The sequence below is a fragment of the Mytilus californianus genome, unplaced genomic scaffold, assembly GCF_021869535.1.
Source record: "Mytilus californianus isolate M0D057914Y unplaced genomic scaffold, xbMytCali1.0.p SCAF_1, whole genome shotgun sequence".
Classification (NCBI taxonomy): domain Eukaryota; kingdom Metazoa; phylum Mollusca; class Bivalvia; order Mytilida; family Mytilidae; genus Mytilus; species Mytilus californianus.
In genome coordinates, this window is record NW_026262581.1 from 134,679,766 (window position 1) to 134,699,679 (window position 19,914).

The 19,914-nt window shown below is 33.2% G+C and overlaps 2 protein-coding genes and 1 long non-coding RNA gene across 3 annotated transcripts; 1 reads left to right on the plus strand and 2 right to left on the minus strand.

The window, feature by feature from the left end:
- Positions 1–252: 252 nt before the first annotated feature.
- Positions 253–597, minus strand: LOC127735610 (uncharacterized). The gene is made up of 2 exons (XR_007998524.1): positions 546–597; positions 253–300 (listed from the first exon to the last, which is right to left on the minus strand). It is a non-coding gene; the product is annotated as an uncharacterized LOC127735610 (long non-coding RNA).
- A 1,057-nt stretch (positions 598–1,654) lies between these two features.
- On the plus strand, positions 1,655–5,209 carry LOC127735549 (uncharacterized). Its single transcript, XM_052245762.1, has 3 exons — positions 1,655–2,282; positions 3,371–3,602; positions 4,859–5,209. The coding sequence occupies exons 1-3, from the start codon at positions 1,778–1,780 to the stop codon at positions 5,037–5,039; spliced, it is 918 nt and encodes a 305-aa protein (XP_052101722.1). The 5' UTR covers positions 1,655–1,777; the 3' UTR covers positions 5,040–5,209.
- Positions 5,210–5,693: 484 nt separating this feature from the next.
- LOC127735533 (putative nuclease HARBI1) lies at positions 5,694–11,294 on the minus strand. Its single transcript, XM_052245740.1, has 5 exons — positions 10,833–11,294; positions 10,337–10,597; positions 9,725–9,795; positions 9,102–9,314; positions 5,694–5,909 (listed from the first exon to the last, which is right to left on the minus strand). Exons 1-5 carry the CDS (start codon positions 11,104–11,106, stop codon positions 5,706–5,708), a joined length of 1,023 nt encoding a protein of 340 aa, XP_052101700.1. The 5' UTR covers positions 11,107–11,294; the 3' UTR covers positions 5,694–5,705.
- Between the last annotated feature and the right edge of the window lie 8,620 nt (positions 11,295–19,914).

The window sequence follows — 19,914 nt, forward strand, 5'->3', positions numbered from 1 at the left end:
TGTGTTGCGTAGTGTCAAGGTAACAACTACGAACGGTGCTCCGTTGTATTTCCTGATCAGGAGATGTGCAGACAAGTTGATGTCAATTTACTATGTTCCAGGAATGCACAGCCGATGTCTGGTTGTAGAGGTTGTCACTGCCGCAAGGTGGAGTGTTCTGTGATACACAACAGGCAAGTTGTAGCTTATTTACTGTGCTGGCTCGACCAGTCAGTTTAAACCAGGTGATTGGGTTTACTAAGAGATAAAACAATCAGGTGCTGACTTTTATTCTATCACCAATCCAAAAATGGTAAATAACTGAAAATACAAAATAAAGTACAATTTTACAATGTGTAAATTAATATAAAGTTAATGATTCATCCGGTATGGAGTAGCGGCGTAGTCCGGGATGTAGCAATTCAATGCTCCGACACGGCGTAGTCCAGAATGTAGAAATGAAATACTTCCAATGTAAAAATAGATAAATTATACTTTTGTTGCACAGTTAAATGTATCACGCGCAATTTGAAGGCATCAATTAAACTATTTCAAATGTTACTCACGCTGTGGTTAGCCACAAATTGAGATTAAGAATGCATCCTGCGACAGTCCTTTGTCCAGTCATAGATATAATAGCCATAGATAAAGTACTGGACCCACATCAAAAGCAGATGATATTTGCCGAAATTTTATCACTCTCTTATTATATACATGTCACGCTTGGTGTTAATTAGCCTTCATTGGCAATTGCCGTCGATCGATATCATGAGAACATGAGAAATCAAGTAGATATTATATTGCTTCAAGAGCATTGGTTATTCGATCATGAGCTTAATCTCTTAGATGAATTAAATTCACATTTTTGTGGCAAAGGAAAGTCGATTAACTCTGGGAAAAACACATGTGATTTATTGATAAAATCAGTCAGAGGATATGGAGGTGTGGCCATAATATGGGACCGCTCAATTGATCAGTATGTAAAACCCATAATTGATGGAAACAATAGAATTCAATGTATTGAACTAGCCCTAAAAAATCCGATTTTATTAGTCTCTGCATATCTGCCAACAAAAGCAGAAAATGACAAATTTGATGGTTCAGTGAATGTATAGACCAACTATTTGAGATTATTCAAAAATATGAGCTTACACATAGCCTCGTAATTGGAGGAGATTTCAATGAGGATATTTCAAAAATAAATAACTCAAGAAGAGCATTAAAATTGAAAAAATTAATAGATGAATGTAACATGAAAGTAGATTTTAAAGGTCCAACCTTCATCAATGTTAAAGGAGAAGAAATCTCTGAAATCGACTACTTCATATACAAGACAGAAGTCATTCACAAAACCTCAAGATTAACTGATGTAGCATCCAATGTATCTGATCATCATCCGATCATGATCACACTTCCATGTAAATTTTTAAAGAAAGATGACATATTAGAGAGTAATGTACAATCAAGAATTAGATGGGACAAAGTTGATATTAATAAATATAATACTATTATAGCACAAGAAATTCCTATGTTAAAGGAAAAATTACAGAATCAACAAAATTCAGTTACGACCACAATAGAACAAACCATGGAAATGCTTTCAAGTACGGCTAAGAAATGCTCCGCTCAAAAAACGTATGGGAAAACAAACTGAAATTAAAATTATGGAATCAGGGCCCAGTTGTTCAAAAGAGTCGTTAGCCTTAACGATGATTAAGGCTAACGAGTCGTTAAATCTTAACTAAGTCGCTAGCTAACATTTGCGTTAAAATGTGTTGTTCAAAAAATTTTAACGACAATGTTAACTAACACTGCGTTAAGAGTCGTTAAATTTTTTTATGTTAAATTGTTACCCATAATGCACAGAAAATCTTCACTTCCTGTTACCAAGATGGCTGAATTGTCAGCAAAGAAATTGCCAAGGGACAGAAAAGCCAATTTCACCTCCATTGAGGCAAACTTGATCAGTTCTCGAGTGACAAATGAGTTGGAGTTGTTAAAAGGGGGATTTTCAACAGAGGTGACAAACCAGAAGAAAAATGAGGTCTGGAAACTCATAACAGAGGAGGTCAATGCTTTGGGTGTCTGCTTCAGGACTGAAGCAGAAGTTAGAAATAAGTATCGCAATATGTGCCGTGGTGCAAAGGAAAAATTCACTAACTCCAGAAAGGAAATGACCAAGACTGGAGGTGGACCACCACCCACACAGTTGAGCATTGCTGAGGAAAACATTGTGAATGCAATGAGGGATAGTGCCTCATTCAGTGGAGTTGATGGCATTGAGACAGATATAACTTGTAATGGTAGGTATTTTTTAAATTTAATTTAATTTATACTTAAATTTCATTCTTTATTTTGACTTAAAAACTTTGTTTTTTAACCTGTAAATGCAGAAATAAGTTTACGCTAACGATCGTCTGCTTTGACAGAAGGGTTTCCCATAGCATGGGATTTCCTCGCTTTAAATATCTTTGACCTTGACATGTTCTAAAAATATATGTCTATCTACTTAAATTATCATACGTATGCATGCGTCATTAGTGGTCACTTGTATATAAAGGATTGAATCATCCACTTACGCTTTTTACATTCGGATATCCTGAAAACAGTATTTAACCATTATTTATCTTTATTTTGACTGCAAAACCTACTTTCCTCATCGTGTTGTTTTGTTGTTTTGCTTTTGCCGCTTTTTTGTCCCTTGCAACATTGAAAAATAAATTTTATACGGAGATATGACTTTAAAAGAATCAAAAACTGGTTTAAAGTGATGAAACTGTTCTAATCAATATAAACAACCACTTATTAAGTTTAAAATATTTAATTTGATGTACATATAAGAACTTATTAGTTGCTTACACCATAGATAAAAGGCTATAGCCTGTTTCTTATATCTTGTAAATGAATAATCTAGAGTTATTCCTCTTTGTACTTCTACTTTCAAAATAAAAAAAAACCAAATCCAGTACTACTTTAAACAGGGGTCTTTACAAAGTGACCTCCTAAAACTGAAAAAACTAAAGAAAATGAAAGCAAATAAAACAAACAGACAGATACATCAAAAAAGTAGCATTTCTCTTTTTAAATAACCACAAAGTCATCATTCACATGTGCACAAAAAAAAGTTGAAAAATGAAGCAAAAGTGGAACCAAGTTCTTTTAAACCATTTGATCTTAACCATTTTATAGGTCATTTGTTAAAAAAAGTAAGAAGATTCAATATAATATACTTTCAAATAAAACCAATTTTTTTTCTTCAGATCGATACCGCCATGGTATTTATTATCATGTCACATATGAAACATTCAGGTTATTGTCAGTATGTTAGATTTTGTTTTTACTGAAAATCTTTACAGAATTTCTATTTCTATTTCTTTACTTAATATTTTAGAAGCAAATCTTGCCACAAATGGAAGCCAGTCTCCATGCACAGCTACCCCCAGGCCTACAGCAGAAGAATCTGTCTGGATAAGAGCTTTAGACAGACACCACTCAAACTTGCAGAACAATCAGCAGACCTGCCCAGTAGCTGATGATGCTGAAGGGACTGATAGAAATGCCACATGTCCAGGTCCAAGTAGTTCAGCATCTTCCCAGTCTAAAAGATCTTCAAGTTCATGCAGGTAATGTTACTACACATTTACAACAAGAAATTCCTCATTTCATTACATTAGCCATTATATACATGTTCAACAGTTATATGTCTCCATTTTTGTCCGGTGCACAATTAAGAGAGAAATGATTTCATAAATTTTATCTGCGTTTAGGCTCTTAACAAAAAATTAGAAAATCATAAGCATTCCCTAAAAAAATTACAAACACATATCTAAAAATAGCCTTTAAAAAATTATCTTTCCAAAAATGCTAGAAATAACAATAAGGAGATGTGGTATGATTTTCAATGAGACAGCTATCTAGCAAAGTCAAAATAAAGTTGATATAAGCTATTAAGCAACCGTGCAGCCTTCGACAATGAGAAAAACCCATATTGTATAAATGACCCTGCAATGGGTCAACAAAAGAATTTACGAAAAAACAAATAAAAAGTAAATTAAAAACCACTGACCTACAGGCTACTGAATTGGGACAGAATGTGTGTGCACTCAACCTTTTGGTAACCTGGGACATGCAGTGATGTTACAGCAAAACATAAGAACAAACTATAATAAATTGCTTCGCCGAGCGCAGCTGGATACGACCGCTGAGGTCCAACCCTGAACAGTTGGGGCAAAAATGGACACAATATTCGTGCTTGATACAGGTCTGAATTTGGATTGAAATTAAATGTTTGACACATAATATGTTTCTAACACAGAATAACTGTATTCAAAGAACTTAGAATTGGTTATATGATGGATTTGAATTTATATTCAATTTTTTGCTTTTGTGCAATACACTATGCTGTTGCGAATTGCCCCCCCCCCCCCCCCAAAAAAAAAATACCCCTCTGTTTTTTTGCTTTTGTGCAATACACAATGCTGTCTGGTGCGAATTGAACCCCCCCCCCCCCCCCCCCCCCGCAAACTGACTTTTTTTTACATAAATTGTCATCCTGCCTTTTTTGGGCAAAGTGTCTCATCCTGCCTTTTTTTTTACTCAAAACTCCTGTCCTGCCTATTTTTTTTTCAAATTTCATCCTACCCCCACCCCCTCCTAAAAATCAATTGGAAGCTCCATAACACTGATGCACACATCTGGATACTAAAATTTTAAATGAGCAGACAAAAAAGGGAAATAATTGTTCCATAAGAATACCACTGATGAGACACACTCCAAGGAAAAAGGACTGTTGAAAATTGTCAAAACTTGAATATGCAAATAGACTCTTATATTGGTTATTACAGTAATTATTTTCAATATTGTGCTCTCTTTCTCACAGCATACAGCCAACACCCAAGAAGAAGAAAACAGCTGAAGATGTTTATGCATTACAATGTGCAGTTCTTGAAAAAGAACTAGAGAAGAACATACTTCAAATAGATCTCTTGAAAAAATTGCTTGGCAAATATGACAATTTAGATTCTGATGCCCTGGAACTACTGTCAGTTTTGGGGCAGTGATTGTGAAAACATTAGAAAACTTTTCAAGTTGTTTAATATTCTATTTACTTTAATGTTTGACTTGTTTTAATTGCTTTTTCCAAAATACCATTTTTATTACAAAATCCATTTATTAAAATACTGCATATATTATATTGATTTATTTTCTATTACATGTACCACATATTGTATTTAATTCTTTTTAATTGAAATTGATGATTAACTTTAAAAAATGAAGACAGCTAGCAATTTGGATTTTGCATTGTATTTTGTCATTTCTGTGGTCCTAACAATGAAGTGGTGTTAAATTCTTTATGTCAAATGTGATAATTTCAGGCTGATGTTCAGAGATAATAATTCCAATGTTGAGTCTTATTTCATTGGTCACCAACAATGTTTCTGTATATGACTATAAGGTATTGATTTTTCTCATTGTTGAAGGCTGTACAGTGTCATGTAATTGCTCCTTAGTCCTATCTATATCATTTGAACTCTAGAAGATTTTGTCTCATTGACAAGCATACCAAATCTTCTATTTTCATTGTTGGTGCAAGATTTTGGCAATTGTCAAATCTGATTTCTCTTGAACATTCAAAGCTTAACAATTCTATGAAAGCGTAAATAATCCTGGTCCTTCAGTTTTTTGGATTACATAAAAATAAAGAAGGTGAAACAGATGCTTTAACTTTAATGACGGTTAAAATAAGTTCCAGCAATGTGTTCCCTAATCCCTCTTCCATCCTGTTGTCCATTGTAGTTTATTCCATTTTCTACATCCTCATTAACAGGCTCTTCTGCTGCTACATCTGGTTCATTAAGTTGTATGCAGATGTTGTGAAGAATGCCACAAACCATAACTATTTTGGTTACCTTTTTGGGATCCATACGAATCTGCAAAAGATAAAAATAAATTACCATGCAGGTTTAGGGTTACACAAGATTGTGTAGTTGAAGGAAGAATACGATGCATGTATAGTCGATGGTGTGTTTTTTTTTTCTTTACTTGAACACTGATTTGTGCTAGCTGTTGCTTAAACAGCCTAAAAAAATGTATAAGTTGTAAAATTAAGTTTAAACAAAATGCTCCGCTGGGCGCAGCTTGATACGACCACAGAGGTCGATCCCTGACCAGTTGGGGCAAGTATGGACACAACATTCAAGCTTGATACAGCTCTGCATGATTGTGATTAAATATTTGACACAGCATAGGTTTCTGACACAGAATGAATGTTGTCTAAGAACTTAAAATTTTTTAATTTATCTATTATGGTCCAATATCCAAAATCTAAATACATGGTTAGATTCGGCATATCAAAGAATTCAAAGAATTCAATTTTTGATGAAATCAAACAAAGTTTCATTTTGGACCCTTTTGACCTCAATGTGGACCAATTTGATCACGGGGCCCAAAAATCAAAAATCTAAATACATGGTTAGATTCAGCATATCAAAGGACCCCATATAATCAATTCAGTTTTGTTGAAATCAAACAAAGTTTAATTTTGGACCCCAATTTGGACCAACTTGAAAACTGGGCCCATAATCAAAAATCTAAACACATGTTATTATAAAAAAAAACTAATTTTGGACCCTTTGGACCCTGAATGTAGACCAATTTAAAAAACTGGACCCGAGATTAAAAATCTAAATAAACGGTTAGATTTGGCATATCAAAGAACTCCAATAATTCAAATTTTGATGAAATCAAACAAAAAGTTTAATTTTGGACCCTTTTGACCTCAATATGAACCAATTTGATAGTGTGGCCAAAAAATAAAAAATCTAAATACATAATTAGATTCAGCATGTCAAAGAACCCCATATATTCAATTTTTGTTGAAATCAAACAAAGTTTAATTTTATACCCCAATTTGGACCAACTTGAAAACTAGGCCCAAAATCAAAAGTCTTAATACATGTTTAGATTCAGCATATCAAAGAACCCCAAGAATTCAATTTTTATTAAAATCAAACTAAGTTTTAATTTTAGACCGAAAAAAATCCCCCCCCCCCCCAAATTTGTTGAACCCCCTTATGATTCATCACCCCCAAACTCAATCCCAGCCTTCCCTTTGTGGTATGGTATCTTGCAGTACAATATCAGAGAGATCCATACACTAGAACACAAGTTATTGTCTGGAAACTAGAAAAATGCTTGTTTATTGGCCCCAAATTCCTTAACGTTTAGGGCAATTAGGGGACGACCATTTGATATTCTGGGGTGGCACCAGATTCTTCATTTAAATATACTTGAAATGTCTGAAAATGGGTTTCATTTAACTTGAGGTATATTGGCTCAGAAACAGTTACCTCACTTTTATTACAGGGCTGTAACTACATTGAGGCAAATGCCTTTATGTAGGAAATTTTAAAACCAAAAGCTTGTCTTCATATCAAAATGTTTTCACAGCGAGTGTTTGCAAGAAGCAAGTTCTGTTCTCCCTTGGACGTAGCACCTGTTTTTTCGGGATCAATGTTTCTTTAAATTTGTCTTTTGTTCATTGATTGCCCTTCTGTATTCTCTTAGTGTTGCATTCCTTTTGTGATTTAGTAATTTGTTTTCAACTTGATCATCAGTTTTATTTTATTTAAGACTTTTTAGCTAATTTTACAACTTAACTACTTTAAATTGTATCCCAGTTAAGAGCGACATCAAGTTGTAATTGAAATGTGTTATTAAAAATTACTTGACATAGTTATATCACTGATAATCAGCCCCCTCTTAACTTAATTTGAATAAAACCCCATATAATTTACAGGTATAAAAGATTTAAATTCTGCATGCCTAAACAAAAAAAACAAAAAAAACAAAAAAAACAAAAAAACCAGCAGCCACATACTTCACTATGTGAATTACATTTTTACTTTATTCTTCATATTGGTCTTTTGATGTTGTCCATAAAAACTTAAGTCTTACGCTGAATCTATACATTTTGCTTTGAGACCAAAATATTATCAAAAAATTATTAAAACAGAACTTGCGTTTTCAGAATAAGAAAGGGTCTGGGAAAGCCCAGAAAGCACAATTTTGAATCATTTGTTCTATAGTTTCTTTGGGCCTTCAGCGGCATCAAAACCCTTAAAAAAAAATTAGCATCGCTCCGCTCGGCCTAAATATATTTGGCAATACTTTAAAAAGAGCTAAGTCACAGCCCAACTCTAATACCGTGTATGTATGCAATACATGTATATGCAGTTTGGAATTCAGAAGATTCATTTCCGCAGAGGAGGAGGATCAATTCTGATTAAATGGTACATTAATGACTTGACTGTACATGTATTATTTATAATAAAAAATGAATTTAAAAATTGTATGTTTTCAAATATTATTAATATAGTTATAAAAATAAATAATCAGTCCCTTGTTTTAATGAAAATAAAAAATCTTGCTTCAACAGTGCAGAAAATAAATAATCTGTCCTCTTAGTTTACAAAAATAAATAACCGAATCCAAAACAAATCCTCCTGCAAACCACCCCCCCCCCCCCCCCCCAAGGATATCAAATGGTCGTCCCCTTACCCCCAAACTCAATTCCAGCTTTCTCTTTGTGATATGGAACCTTGTAGTGCAATTTCAGAAAGATTCATACACTTACACACAAGTTATTGTCATGAAACTAGAACAATGCTTGTTTTTTCCCCTTTTTTGGACCCTAATTCCTAAAATTTTGAGGCAATTACCCCCAAAATCAATCCCAGCATTCCCTTTGTGACATGGAACCTTGTGGTATAATGTCAGAATTTTTTTGCGGTCGTATAAAAATTAGATGACCGGAATAGCTCTGGTGATGATGATGGGATCGAGTTTTAAACAACCTTGACTGGCTATACAGCCCTCGCACGGTCGGCCCTGGCTTGCGCCTTTTTGGGCATTGGTTGGTAACGGACCATAATATATACTAAGACACAACTCAGGTGCAAATTTACTTCTAATATTTAAATTTTTCAGATTCCAAAGAAGGGAACAACCATTTAGTATTTAGGGTGAGGGGGTGTATGGTATTTTTCTGAAAAAAATATTATGATTTCCAATTTTAAAGGGGAAAAATACTCCAATCAATGAGAATCTAAATAATCACTCACTTCAGAATGCAATATGTGGAACCTTCTCTTCCATCTGCCAAATGTCCTTTCTATAACAGATCTTGTGACCGCATGACATCTGTTGTACCTTCTATGGTGTTGTTCAATGGGATTCAGAAAAGGTGTCATTAAAAAAGACCTGCAGGGATAGCCACTATCACCAAGTAAGATACCATTTTCCCAATTGCCATTTCTCTCCATGTGAGCACACACCTGCATGAGGAAATATATTTATGGTAAAGAATATACATGCATATCAGTTCAATTGGTATTGCTATAAGATATTTCATTGGCAATCATACCACATCTCCATTTAATTATTTAACATAAATTATAGGGTGGGGGTTCATTCTTTTTGATGGATGATATCTGAGAGACAAATAAATACAGTATTATATGTCTCTGATATGATATGAACCAAAAACATTGGACTTTTTTTACAAAATGAAAATATTTTGCACCTACACCTAGCTTGTCTACATGAAACAGAAATATATATATATACCATCTGGGACTAATAGAATCACACTAAAGTGTTCTCAATATTATGTAAAATTATGATCTGTTTACTATTCTAGACTAATGAAGCTGATTTAAATTATTAATTGCCCATTTACACTCACCTGTGATGTTCGGAAAACATGGGAATCATGACAACAACCTGGCCAATTTGCATTTATGTTTGTAAATCTTCCTGAAAACAAAGTAAAGAAAAAAGTTATTTTCAATTAAAACACAGCTAAAGCAGCAATTTAAGTTACTATTTGTTAAGCTTACAATTTTTACTAATTTTCATAAATTACTTATGCATCAAAGTCATTTCCCAAAAAGGGAGGGGCCAAGGATTATAAAGCATATGTCTTATTAATCCAGCGTCTTTCTTTCATGTAATTTGTGTATAGTATAAAACTGGAAAAGGGGGGGGGGGGGGGTAGTATTACTAATGAATAAGTTGTACATTCTTTTTTTTTTTTAAAGTCTTGGAAAACAAAATAAATAAAAACATTTTTTAAGCTGGAAATTATTTTTCTAATACTGTATGGAATTCTTTATGTAGGTCTGGGAAGAGTAAAACTATTAATATTTCAAAGGGCAGAGTTACTTTAAATACTTCGTTATATGGAACAGACTATAGAGAGACTGGTTCCTGAAATTTATTATCAATTCAGGGGAAACAGCAGATTTGTTTACAATATGACAGTTCAAATGTGAAGATGAAAACAGAAGAACATTACCTTTTGCATCACATACTGCTTGAACATTCAAGCTTGGGTAGCTTTTTCTGTTGATAAATGAGGCTTCGTCATGATGCGGTCTCTTTATTCTTATGTGTGTCCCATCAACAGCACCCAAAATGTTTGGAAACCCAGCAATCTCGTAAAATTCAGCTTTGGTTTGGTTTAGGTTAGTAGGCCACTGAATGAACTCGTTCCTCTTTTCACAAAGAGCGTCTAAAACAGAATCTACCACTCTTGACACTGTGCTTTTGTCCAAACCTACAAGTACAAAGTAGAGATGCACAAATGTAGCAAAATAATTACTGGCCAATTAATTTGTAAACAAATATATGTGTACAGTAGAGTATGAAAGAAACAATGCAACAATAAATGCATGTACACTATGAATTGGCACTTTTATTCTGCTAAAAGTTCTCTAATTGAATTACTTAGTAAATAAAACATGAGAAAACATATGTAAACAGTTAAGGCATTTAAAAGTAAATAGTCTTACCTAATGTGTCACCTATGACCTGGAGGAAACTTCCACTGGCAAGAAATCTCAATGTGACCATTATCTGTTGCTCTACACTGAGGGCATGATTCCGGTTTGTCTGCCGAGATAACTTGTCCCTGACTAAATTAGATATGAATAAAATTCCTTCCCTCCCAAATCTGTACCGTGCTCTAAGTTCTGTGTCAGTGTAGTCTAGGGTAAGTTCTTCTTTGCTTCTAAAAGTTCTGTCTTTTCTTTGAACTGGTACATGAAAGCGAGCTAAGGCGGCCATCTTTAACACTGCGTTAGGGATTTAATCGAGGTATATGAAGTGATTAGGTTTAACACAGATTTAACGACTGCGTTAAGCGTTAAAAATTTTGAACAACACTTAACGATTACGTTAAATTTAACGACTGGCTAACGACACTTTAACGACATCGTTAGCCTAACGACACTTTTGAACAACCGGGCCCAGGAGATTAAACATACTTTACATCAAAATAAAATAGCATACAAGAATTGGAAAAATGCGGATAGACCGAATGACCCTGAACATCCACTGGTTATAGAAAAAAAGGAAACTAGAAAACTATTTAGAACTGAACTGAGAAAGGAAGAAAATAAGCGCAAACATATAGAAAGAGACAGAATTATAACTGCAAATACGCAGAATAAAAGACTGTTTTACCAACTTATTAAAAAACAAAGAAATAACAAAAACATCATTATTAATGATTTACATGTATCAGATAAAACATATGAAAATGAGGGGGTGATTAATGGATGGCACAATCATTTTAAAACCCTTGCTGAACCAATCCAGAGTAGTACATATGATTCCAAACATCAGAAATTATGTGATGTAGATTATCAAGCAATAAAATACCTATGCAGTCAAACTTCACCTAGAATAGTAACAAAATCAGAACTCCTTGAAGCAATTAAATCTATAAATACAGGAAAATCAGAAGATATCTTTGGTCTGTCAATTGAGCATATTCTAAATGCAGGAGATGACTTCACAGATTATCTACTTTGTCTGGTTAATAACATTATTCATGATAAATTATTACCTGAAATAATTAAATTAGGACTATTATCTCCTATATTTAAAAACAAAGGAAGTAAGAATGACTCCAAGAACTATAGAGGAATTGTTGTGTTACCCATTCTATGTAAAATCATTGAATATATCGCCAGAATAGACTTTAGACCAATATTACTTGAAAAACAATCCCCACTACAAAGAGGATTTACACCAAATACTTCCCCATTAAATGCAGCAATTATATTTGAAGAAATATACAGAGAGTACACCGACTGTAATAGTCCTTTTTACATTGCGCTACTCGATGCTAAGTCGGCATTTGATGTCGTCATCATAAATATGCTGATGAGAAAGTTATTTTTACTAGATATAGACCCAGCAACTTGGTCCATAATTGACGAACTTCATAAAAATACAAGCTGTAGTATCAAATGGAAGAATCAACTATCCCAGGAATTTAAAGTATATCAAGGGGTCAAACAAGGTGGATTGTTAAGTGCTGACCTGTATAAACTATATATAGAAGACTTGTTATCATTATATGAAAACTCAACACTAGGCTGTAAGATAGGTAACATCAATATCAATGCTGTTGCATGCGCAGATGACATTGCATTACTCAGTGATAATCCTTATGACCTACAAATTTTGGTTAACCATGCCTTACAATACAGCCAACTCCATTATTATACTCTACAACCTCAAAAAAGTGTCATTATCCAAGTAGAGAACAAAGCAAAGAAAACAGCTAATCACAATTGGAATTTTAATCTTGATAACAAAGAAATGCTAAATTTGGACAAATCCACACATTTAGGAATAATTCGTTCAACAACTAAGTCAAAATCAGATAATCTCAATATAGAACAAAATATCACAAAAGCTCGCAGAACAGCATACAGTTTACTATCAGCCGGTTTTCATGGGAATAACGGTCTAGATCCGATAACATCTGTATCAATATATAAGACATACATCCAACCTGTCTTAACGTACGGTCTAGAAGTAGTACTTCCGAACTCAACAAATATGCAAAAATTAGAGCAGTTTCAAAAAACAATATTGAAGAAAATTTTGTCATTACCTCCAAATACCCCAGATCCAGCAATCTACGTTATCTCAGGTTTACTTCCTATAGAAGCACAAATTGACACAAAAAGTCTAACCTTATTTAATAACATATGCAGACAAAATGATAGATCAAAAGAAAAACAACTTGCATATAGACAGCTGCTTATCAAACCAGACAATAGCAATAGTTGGTATATAGCCATCAAGAAATTATTATATAAATATGACTTTTCTGATATCATTCAATTCCTTGATAATCCACCGAAGAAACTTGAATGGAAATATGTCATACAGAAAAAAGTAGATCTGTATTGGATCCATAAAATAATTCAAAACTGTAGATCTTATCCAACGTTGACATATTTGAATTGTGATATATTTTTACCAAGAAAAAATCATCCAATTATTGATCTCAATAATGACAACAATCCGTCAAAAGGTGCGCTATCGATTGCGATTAAACTTAAATTAGTCACTGGAACTTTTATGACACAAATCAAACGTGCTAGCTTTACAAAAAGTGAATCTCCTTTATGTAAACTCTGTGACGATGAAGATGAAGATATTGAACATCTACTATTAAAATGTAAGGTTCTAGAACCTATAAGAAGTCCCTTCATAAATCAAATTGAAGATAATATACTTAAAGATGCGTCCATTTCCTTTTACAAATTGTCTGCAAATACTCAGACACAATTAATTATGGACTGTACTAAACTTAGACATCAGAATTCAGATTTATTATTGGATAGAAAAACAGAACAACTATGTGAACTAATTTCCAGAAAGTTGTGCTATGCACTGCATAGTATAAGAGCTAGAACCATAAGTATGCAGAAGAAACATTCAAAATGAGTGTATACTGATTGAGTATTAACTGATTCAACAGAACTAGTGACAGCAATTAAACAAACAATTGCGGACCTGTATATAATCTGTATATATATATTTGTATGATATTCTGGATGGTGGAGGGTCGTATGTACTAATGCACTCTACTAAGAGGTTGTCCTGAAGGACGGAGAAAGATTCAGCGGTAAGGTAAGATATCTAATAAATTGTGAATCGGGAGACTTTTAAACACACGAATGTGCTACGTATAATGACTTTTAACCATAATAAAAAAACGACTTTTATTTTTTTTAACTCTGCCAGGTCCAAAGCTCGGATAAAATAGGAGGGAAGTCATGAGAAGCAAATATTGTAAAAGCGCAAATGTCCTATATAAAAAGCGCAAATGTCCATTTAAAAAAGCACAAACGTCCCGCGCCGGAAGGGATATATAGCTGTATTTATAGTACGAATCACACCTCTAACACAATTGTAAGAAGGAAGAGGAAAAAAAATGAATGACACAGGACAAAACTCCTATATTTTCATTTTATCATAGCCATCCATTATAACGCTTAATCTATATATTGTTTACTTCAAAAATGAAATCGACAATCAGATTATACCACCATCTATTTAATAGCAAAACAATCACAAAAATAGTAAGCGGAAATGTATATAGAAGAAACAAATTCAGAGACATGATTGTGCCATTTCTCAATTATTTAATGTATTCAGTGTGTCCACTACATACGTTTTCTTCACCAAACGGCGTTTAATAAGTTTATAATGTATTCCTTTTTTTCTCTTTATTTTCTAAAACTTCGTGTTACGACAGAAAGTTTCAACACTTGTAAAAATCTTTTTTCTTTTCTAAAAAATAATAATTTCTTCTTTCTGGCATAAAATATGATTACACTATTTTGAATCTCGATAAAAAAGAAATTTCTTTAACTCGCCATAGAAAAATTCGATTTCATTTGTTGACCGATTTTCTCCAAATAAATTACAATCCGAACAACTTTTACAACCAGACGCTTTATATTGCTTCCGCGTCACGGCATATTATTACCTGAGACAGGTAACGCATATTAATTATCGGTTGATAAGACGAGTGCCCGATAATTTAAATATAATTATGATAAGTAATTAGTCTATTGGGAGGATGTCGGCAAATATCATCTACATCATAGGCAACTACGCGCAGTGCCCTGCTTTTGATATTTCAAAGGAAACTACATGGGGCTCAGTGTGACAAATTCTGAGTACTTTATCTATGGCTATTATATCTATGGTCCAGTGATGTGACGTGGCAAGGTTGATTTGCCAAAGACGGATGCGAGGCTACGGTAACGATAGAATGTTGTACGGTGAAATTCAGATTTAACTCCGGAAAAATATAAGCTAATCGTGAATATAATTACACAAAATATATAGATAAATTAGGGAATCCAAGGCAACACACAGGTAGTAGATCATTGGGATCATTGACATCTAAATTCTTTAACATGGGTAATATGGACTACGACATATTCACAAAAATTTATGAAAACACTGTTATTCCTGTACTTGATTATGCATCCGGGGTATGGGGAGCCAAGCAATATGACAATATCGAACGCTTACATTATAGAGCTATCAGAACTTTTCTTGGCGTCGGCAAAACAACACCAATTCCAGCAATATTAGCAGACATGGGATGGCATCCAGTTTTTATTCACAACCAGTGTAACGTTATCCGCTTATGGTGTCGTCTTATGAACATGCCTGGTCACAGAATTTGCCGAAAAGTATTTGTTTGGGATCGTGAAATGTCGAGACGTTACCGAAACACGTGGTTTAACAGTGTAAAAACGCTTCTGGACAAATGTAATCTTTCACACCTAACTGACAACGACTCCGATATCTCAACAAGATTCATCTTAGACTCTGTGAAAAGTAAACTTGTAGCAGACTTTAAAGACAAGTGGTTTAACGAAATAAACAATATGCCAAAGTTGAGGACATATAAACATTTAAAAACCGAATTTTGTGCCGAGCCGTACGTACAAAAGCATTTAACAAGGACACAAAGATCGGCAATCGCTAGAATTCGCTGTGGTACTTTCCCACTAGAAGTTGAACGAGGACGCTATAGAAACATTCCAATCGAACAACGAGTATGTAAAATGTGCAATTCTGGGTCTATTGAAGATGAGCAACACTTCATCTGATACTGTGATCGTTACTCGGTTTTGAGAAATAAACTATTTACTGCAATATCACCAGATCCTGCTTATCCTCTACGCATAAATGAACTTTCTCCAAATGCTGCCTTGAATGAACTGTTATCTAACAACAATAAATGTATAGCAAACTTTATCTTGGACTGTGATCGTATCCGAAGAGAAATTCTCTAACTATTTAACGTTAACTGTTGAATTTTCTTATAACTTAGACATTCGTCCAAAACTATTTGTTATCTATTTTTTCAAAAATTTGAGTTTTAATTTGTCAGTGCATCGTAAGCCTATCTGGCTGGATGTAATGTAATATTGTACTAATATGTATCTATTGTATATATGCAGGTTGCACTATAATAAACCATTCATTCATTCATTCATATTGGTATTGGTTATTCAGATAGCTCACCAAAACTCATTTTGTTCATGATAGTATATATATACACAACAGACACTGGATTTCCAGAACAACAGCATAACATGCTACGAATGAATTAAATACGATCAGAATATACCTTGCCCAAATTCACACTTCAATCAGTTCACGAAGATAAACTACGTCTTCTTCAAACCAGTAGTTAATAGGCAACTATGGACAGGTCAATTAATTTATCAACAAGTCAACTTAGAGCAAATAAGGGAATTATGTGCACTTTTGACACAATTATTAAATTACTTTATAAACTCACGAAGCAGCAGACAGAGCATGGTACACAATATCCTCTTTTCTTTGAAGTGCGATAATGTTATTGTATAAGATAAGATAAGAATTTTATTAATCTAATCAAGAACCCATAAAGGGCATCATTTACAACAATATTAAGCACAATATGATTGGAAAAAAGAAAAACTATATCCTAATATAATACTATCATATATTGGACAGGATCAGAGCCTAACACATCATGTGTCTTACATAACATTAACAATAATTGCATAATAATTTTATATATTTTGTATCCACCTGGATCTTATTTCTAAACACTTAATTATATAATTGCCTAGGCACATAAGAGTTGGTAAATGCTCATTTGTGAACAGCCAGAAATATTTTTTATCCTTGGGTAATTCTTTAAAATTATTACAAAAACTGTTTACTTTATCCCATAATAATGTTCTCTGTTCGTTATATAAAGGACAACTTACTGTGAAATGGGTCTCATCTTCAATAGAATTTGATCCATGTGATAGGCAGTGATGACATAGACGCTGACTTCTCTCTATGTATTTTTTACTATACCTATCTTTCTCAATTTTAAGATCATGTGCACTTATTCTCAATTTACATATAGCTCTTCTTATATTAAAATCTTTAATTGATAAATAAGCCTCCTTTACGAAGTCAGTCTTGAGGTTGAAATAATTTTCTAATTTACTATTACCTTGTGATAAGGTATCAGATCTTTTGACCCCCCAAAATGTTTTAAAACTGTTACAAAGTTTACATTTTACAAATTTAATTAATCTATTGAGCTTTGTATTCAAATTTTGTATATCAAGTGATTGAAGGACATATCTCATAGATGAATACCAACAATTAATGTTTCCTGCATCTAAAATTTTATTACAAACATAAGCATCATAAAGTAACCCATCGTCCAATTTGTTAAGCCTGTGTACATATTTTACCATAGATATAATGACAGAAAAATAAAGAGGAAATCTTGCAACCTCTGATAACACTGCCAAATTTGAGGCTTTTTTATTTACACCAAGAATATATTTTAGATACCTGAAATGTGATTTTTCCAAATAATCATTTATGTAAATTAATTCAAATAGATAATCACTTTTTTTTTTCTTGCAAGCAGCAGAGTTAATCTTAAAGGTACCCCAGATTTCACTACAATATAATAAAATTGGTTTTATTGTGTGATCATATAAATGGATTGCAGTATCAATACTTGGATTACAAGCTGACATGGATTTTTGTAGTTTAAATTTTGCCTTTAAGGACTTTTTGAATAGCTCTTCTTTCCCCTGCTGAAAAAGACCACTGGAAGTAAAGACTATCCCTAAATATTTATATCTGTTAACACATTCTATAGCCTCATTATCTAAACAAAGTGATTCCTTCAAAAATTTTCCAGGCTTGTTAAAAATTAAAACTTTTGTTTTGGACAAGTTAACATCTAGACACCAATCAATACAATAAGTTTGCAGGTTATCAAGTCGGGTTTGCAGACCCTGTTTAGTGTTTGATAATATAATAATGTCATCGGCGTACATAAGACAATCAATTCTACGCCCATTGATATAAACAGCATCTGGACTCGACTCAAATCTTGGAGGCAGATCGTTAATGAAAAGCTTAAATAAATTTGGGCTTAGAACATCCCCTTGCCTAACCCCAACTAGCGAGCTGAAAGATGGCGTTAGTACATTACCCACTTTCACCGACATTTCATTTTTTCTGTACATGTCTTTTAAAATAGTATAAAATTTTCCAGATATGTTATTTTCCAATAATTTGTATCTAATACCACAGTGTATGACCCTATCAAAAGCCTTTTTAAAGTCCACAAAGCAAGCATAAATTTTCCCCCCTTTTCTGTTAGTATATTTATCTAATATGGTTTTTAAAACAAACATATGGTCAGATGTTCTGCTCTTTTTTGAGAAACCAACCTGACATGGATGAATTATATTATTTTTATCAAGATGAATGTCAAGTCTTTTATTAAGAATACTGTTAAATAATTTTCCAATGCATGAATTAATTGCTATGCCTCTGTAATTTTCAGGTTTACTAGGACTCCCTGCTTTAAAAATTGGACATATATGTAGAATTGTATATATACATGTATTGTTTATAATATTTTTGATTGTCATCATCATCTAACACGGATATGTGAACATTGAGGATACCTTTGTATTTTACTATCACATTTCTTTTACATGTCAGCACGAACTATGGGCTTTCCCACAACTATTTTTAGAAACAAAACAAATATGTGGTATATAAGTTAAGGACTTTTACAGACAAAGATCAGACAAACACGTATATTATCCAGATGGGAGCCTCAATGAATTTTTCAAATTTATTTCAAATACTCTTGATCTATTTCCTTCTATTAAAAGGAACATTTAGCATTCCTATCTATTCACAGAGCTGATGGACTCATTCTTTTTAATTCTAGTCGGAATTAATCAACTATGCGTCTATATACACCCATTACTTAGAGTAATACATGGAATTTCACTCTAGCACCTAGTTCTTTTAGGTCACAAAATATATTCGACGTAAAACTATTCAAGTTTGAACTTTCTAAAGAGCTGCACGGACTGCTTAGCTGTATCCGAATTTTAAGTACTAGTATGAATGCATGTGGTTGCCGATTTAGTACAGGAAGTGTGGTACTTTCTTTATATTGATTGATACGAATAAATTAACTTTTAAAAGTGTACGTTATACACCCCATGGTTTTAAAATATTGGTCACGATACTTGTTGTGAAAATAAAAATATATACAAATGTACACGACTTCGAAGGGGTGCCTAGAATAGCATGAGTTATATATACAGGTAATGCATTTTCGTAAATTTTGTAGAGGAACATAGATTTGCAAAACTAATAGTGCATATTGCAGATTAACAAAGCAATTATAGGTAGATTCATGGTATACCACCATCTTGGATTGTACTTTTGCAGTGAACAATCAGTCTAGTTGTTACCCAAATCTCCGAATTTGTAGACAGATGTTCAATGTTATTGATTAAACTGTTTATCTCTATGAAGAAAACTTCCTGATTTATCGCATTATTAAAAATATTTTAACAAGTACCAAACATATGTGTTTTAGAATAAGTTTGTTCAACTAAGCCGGTTAAGGCGAGATAACTCTTTTAGTAAACCTATTGATAATTCATGATCGGTTTATCAGTGGATGTATTACTGCTAAAATATTGCGTTTTTATGATGATA

Coding starts and splice junctions, on each gene's coding strand:
- LOC127735549 (XM_052245762.1), top strand. CDS start 1,778: ATGTTAACTAACACTGCGTTAAGAGTCGTTAAATTTTTTTATGTTAAA. Junction 2,283..3,370: donor GACAGATATAACTTGTAATG/GTAGGTATTTTT, acceptor TTAATATTTTAG/AAGCAAATCTTGCCACAAAT. Junction 3,603..4,858: donor AGATCTTCAAGTTCATGCAG/GTAATGTTACTA, acceptor TCTTTCTCACAG/CATACAGCCAACACCCAAGA.
- LOC127735533 (XM_052245740.1), bottom strand. CDS start 11,106: ATGGCCGCCTTAGCTCGCTTTCATGTACCAGTTCAAAGAAAAGACAGA. Junction 9,796..10,336: donor AGCAGTATGTGATGCAAAAG/GTAATGTTCTTC, acceptor CTTTGTTTTCAG/GAAGATTTACAAACATAAAT. Junction 9,315..9,724: donor ATGTTTTCCGAACATCACAG/GTGAGTGTAAAT, acceptor TTCCTCATGCAG/GTGTGTGCTCACATGGAGAG.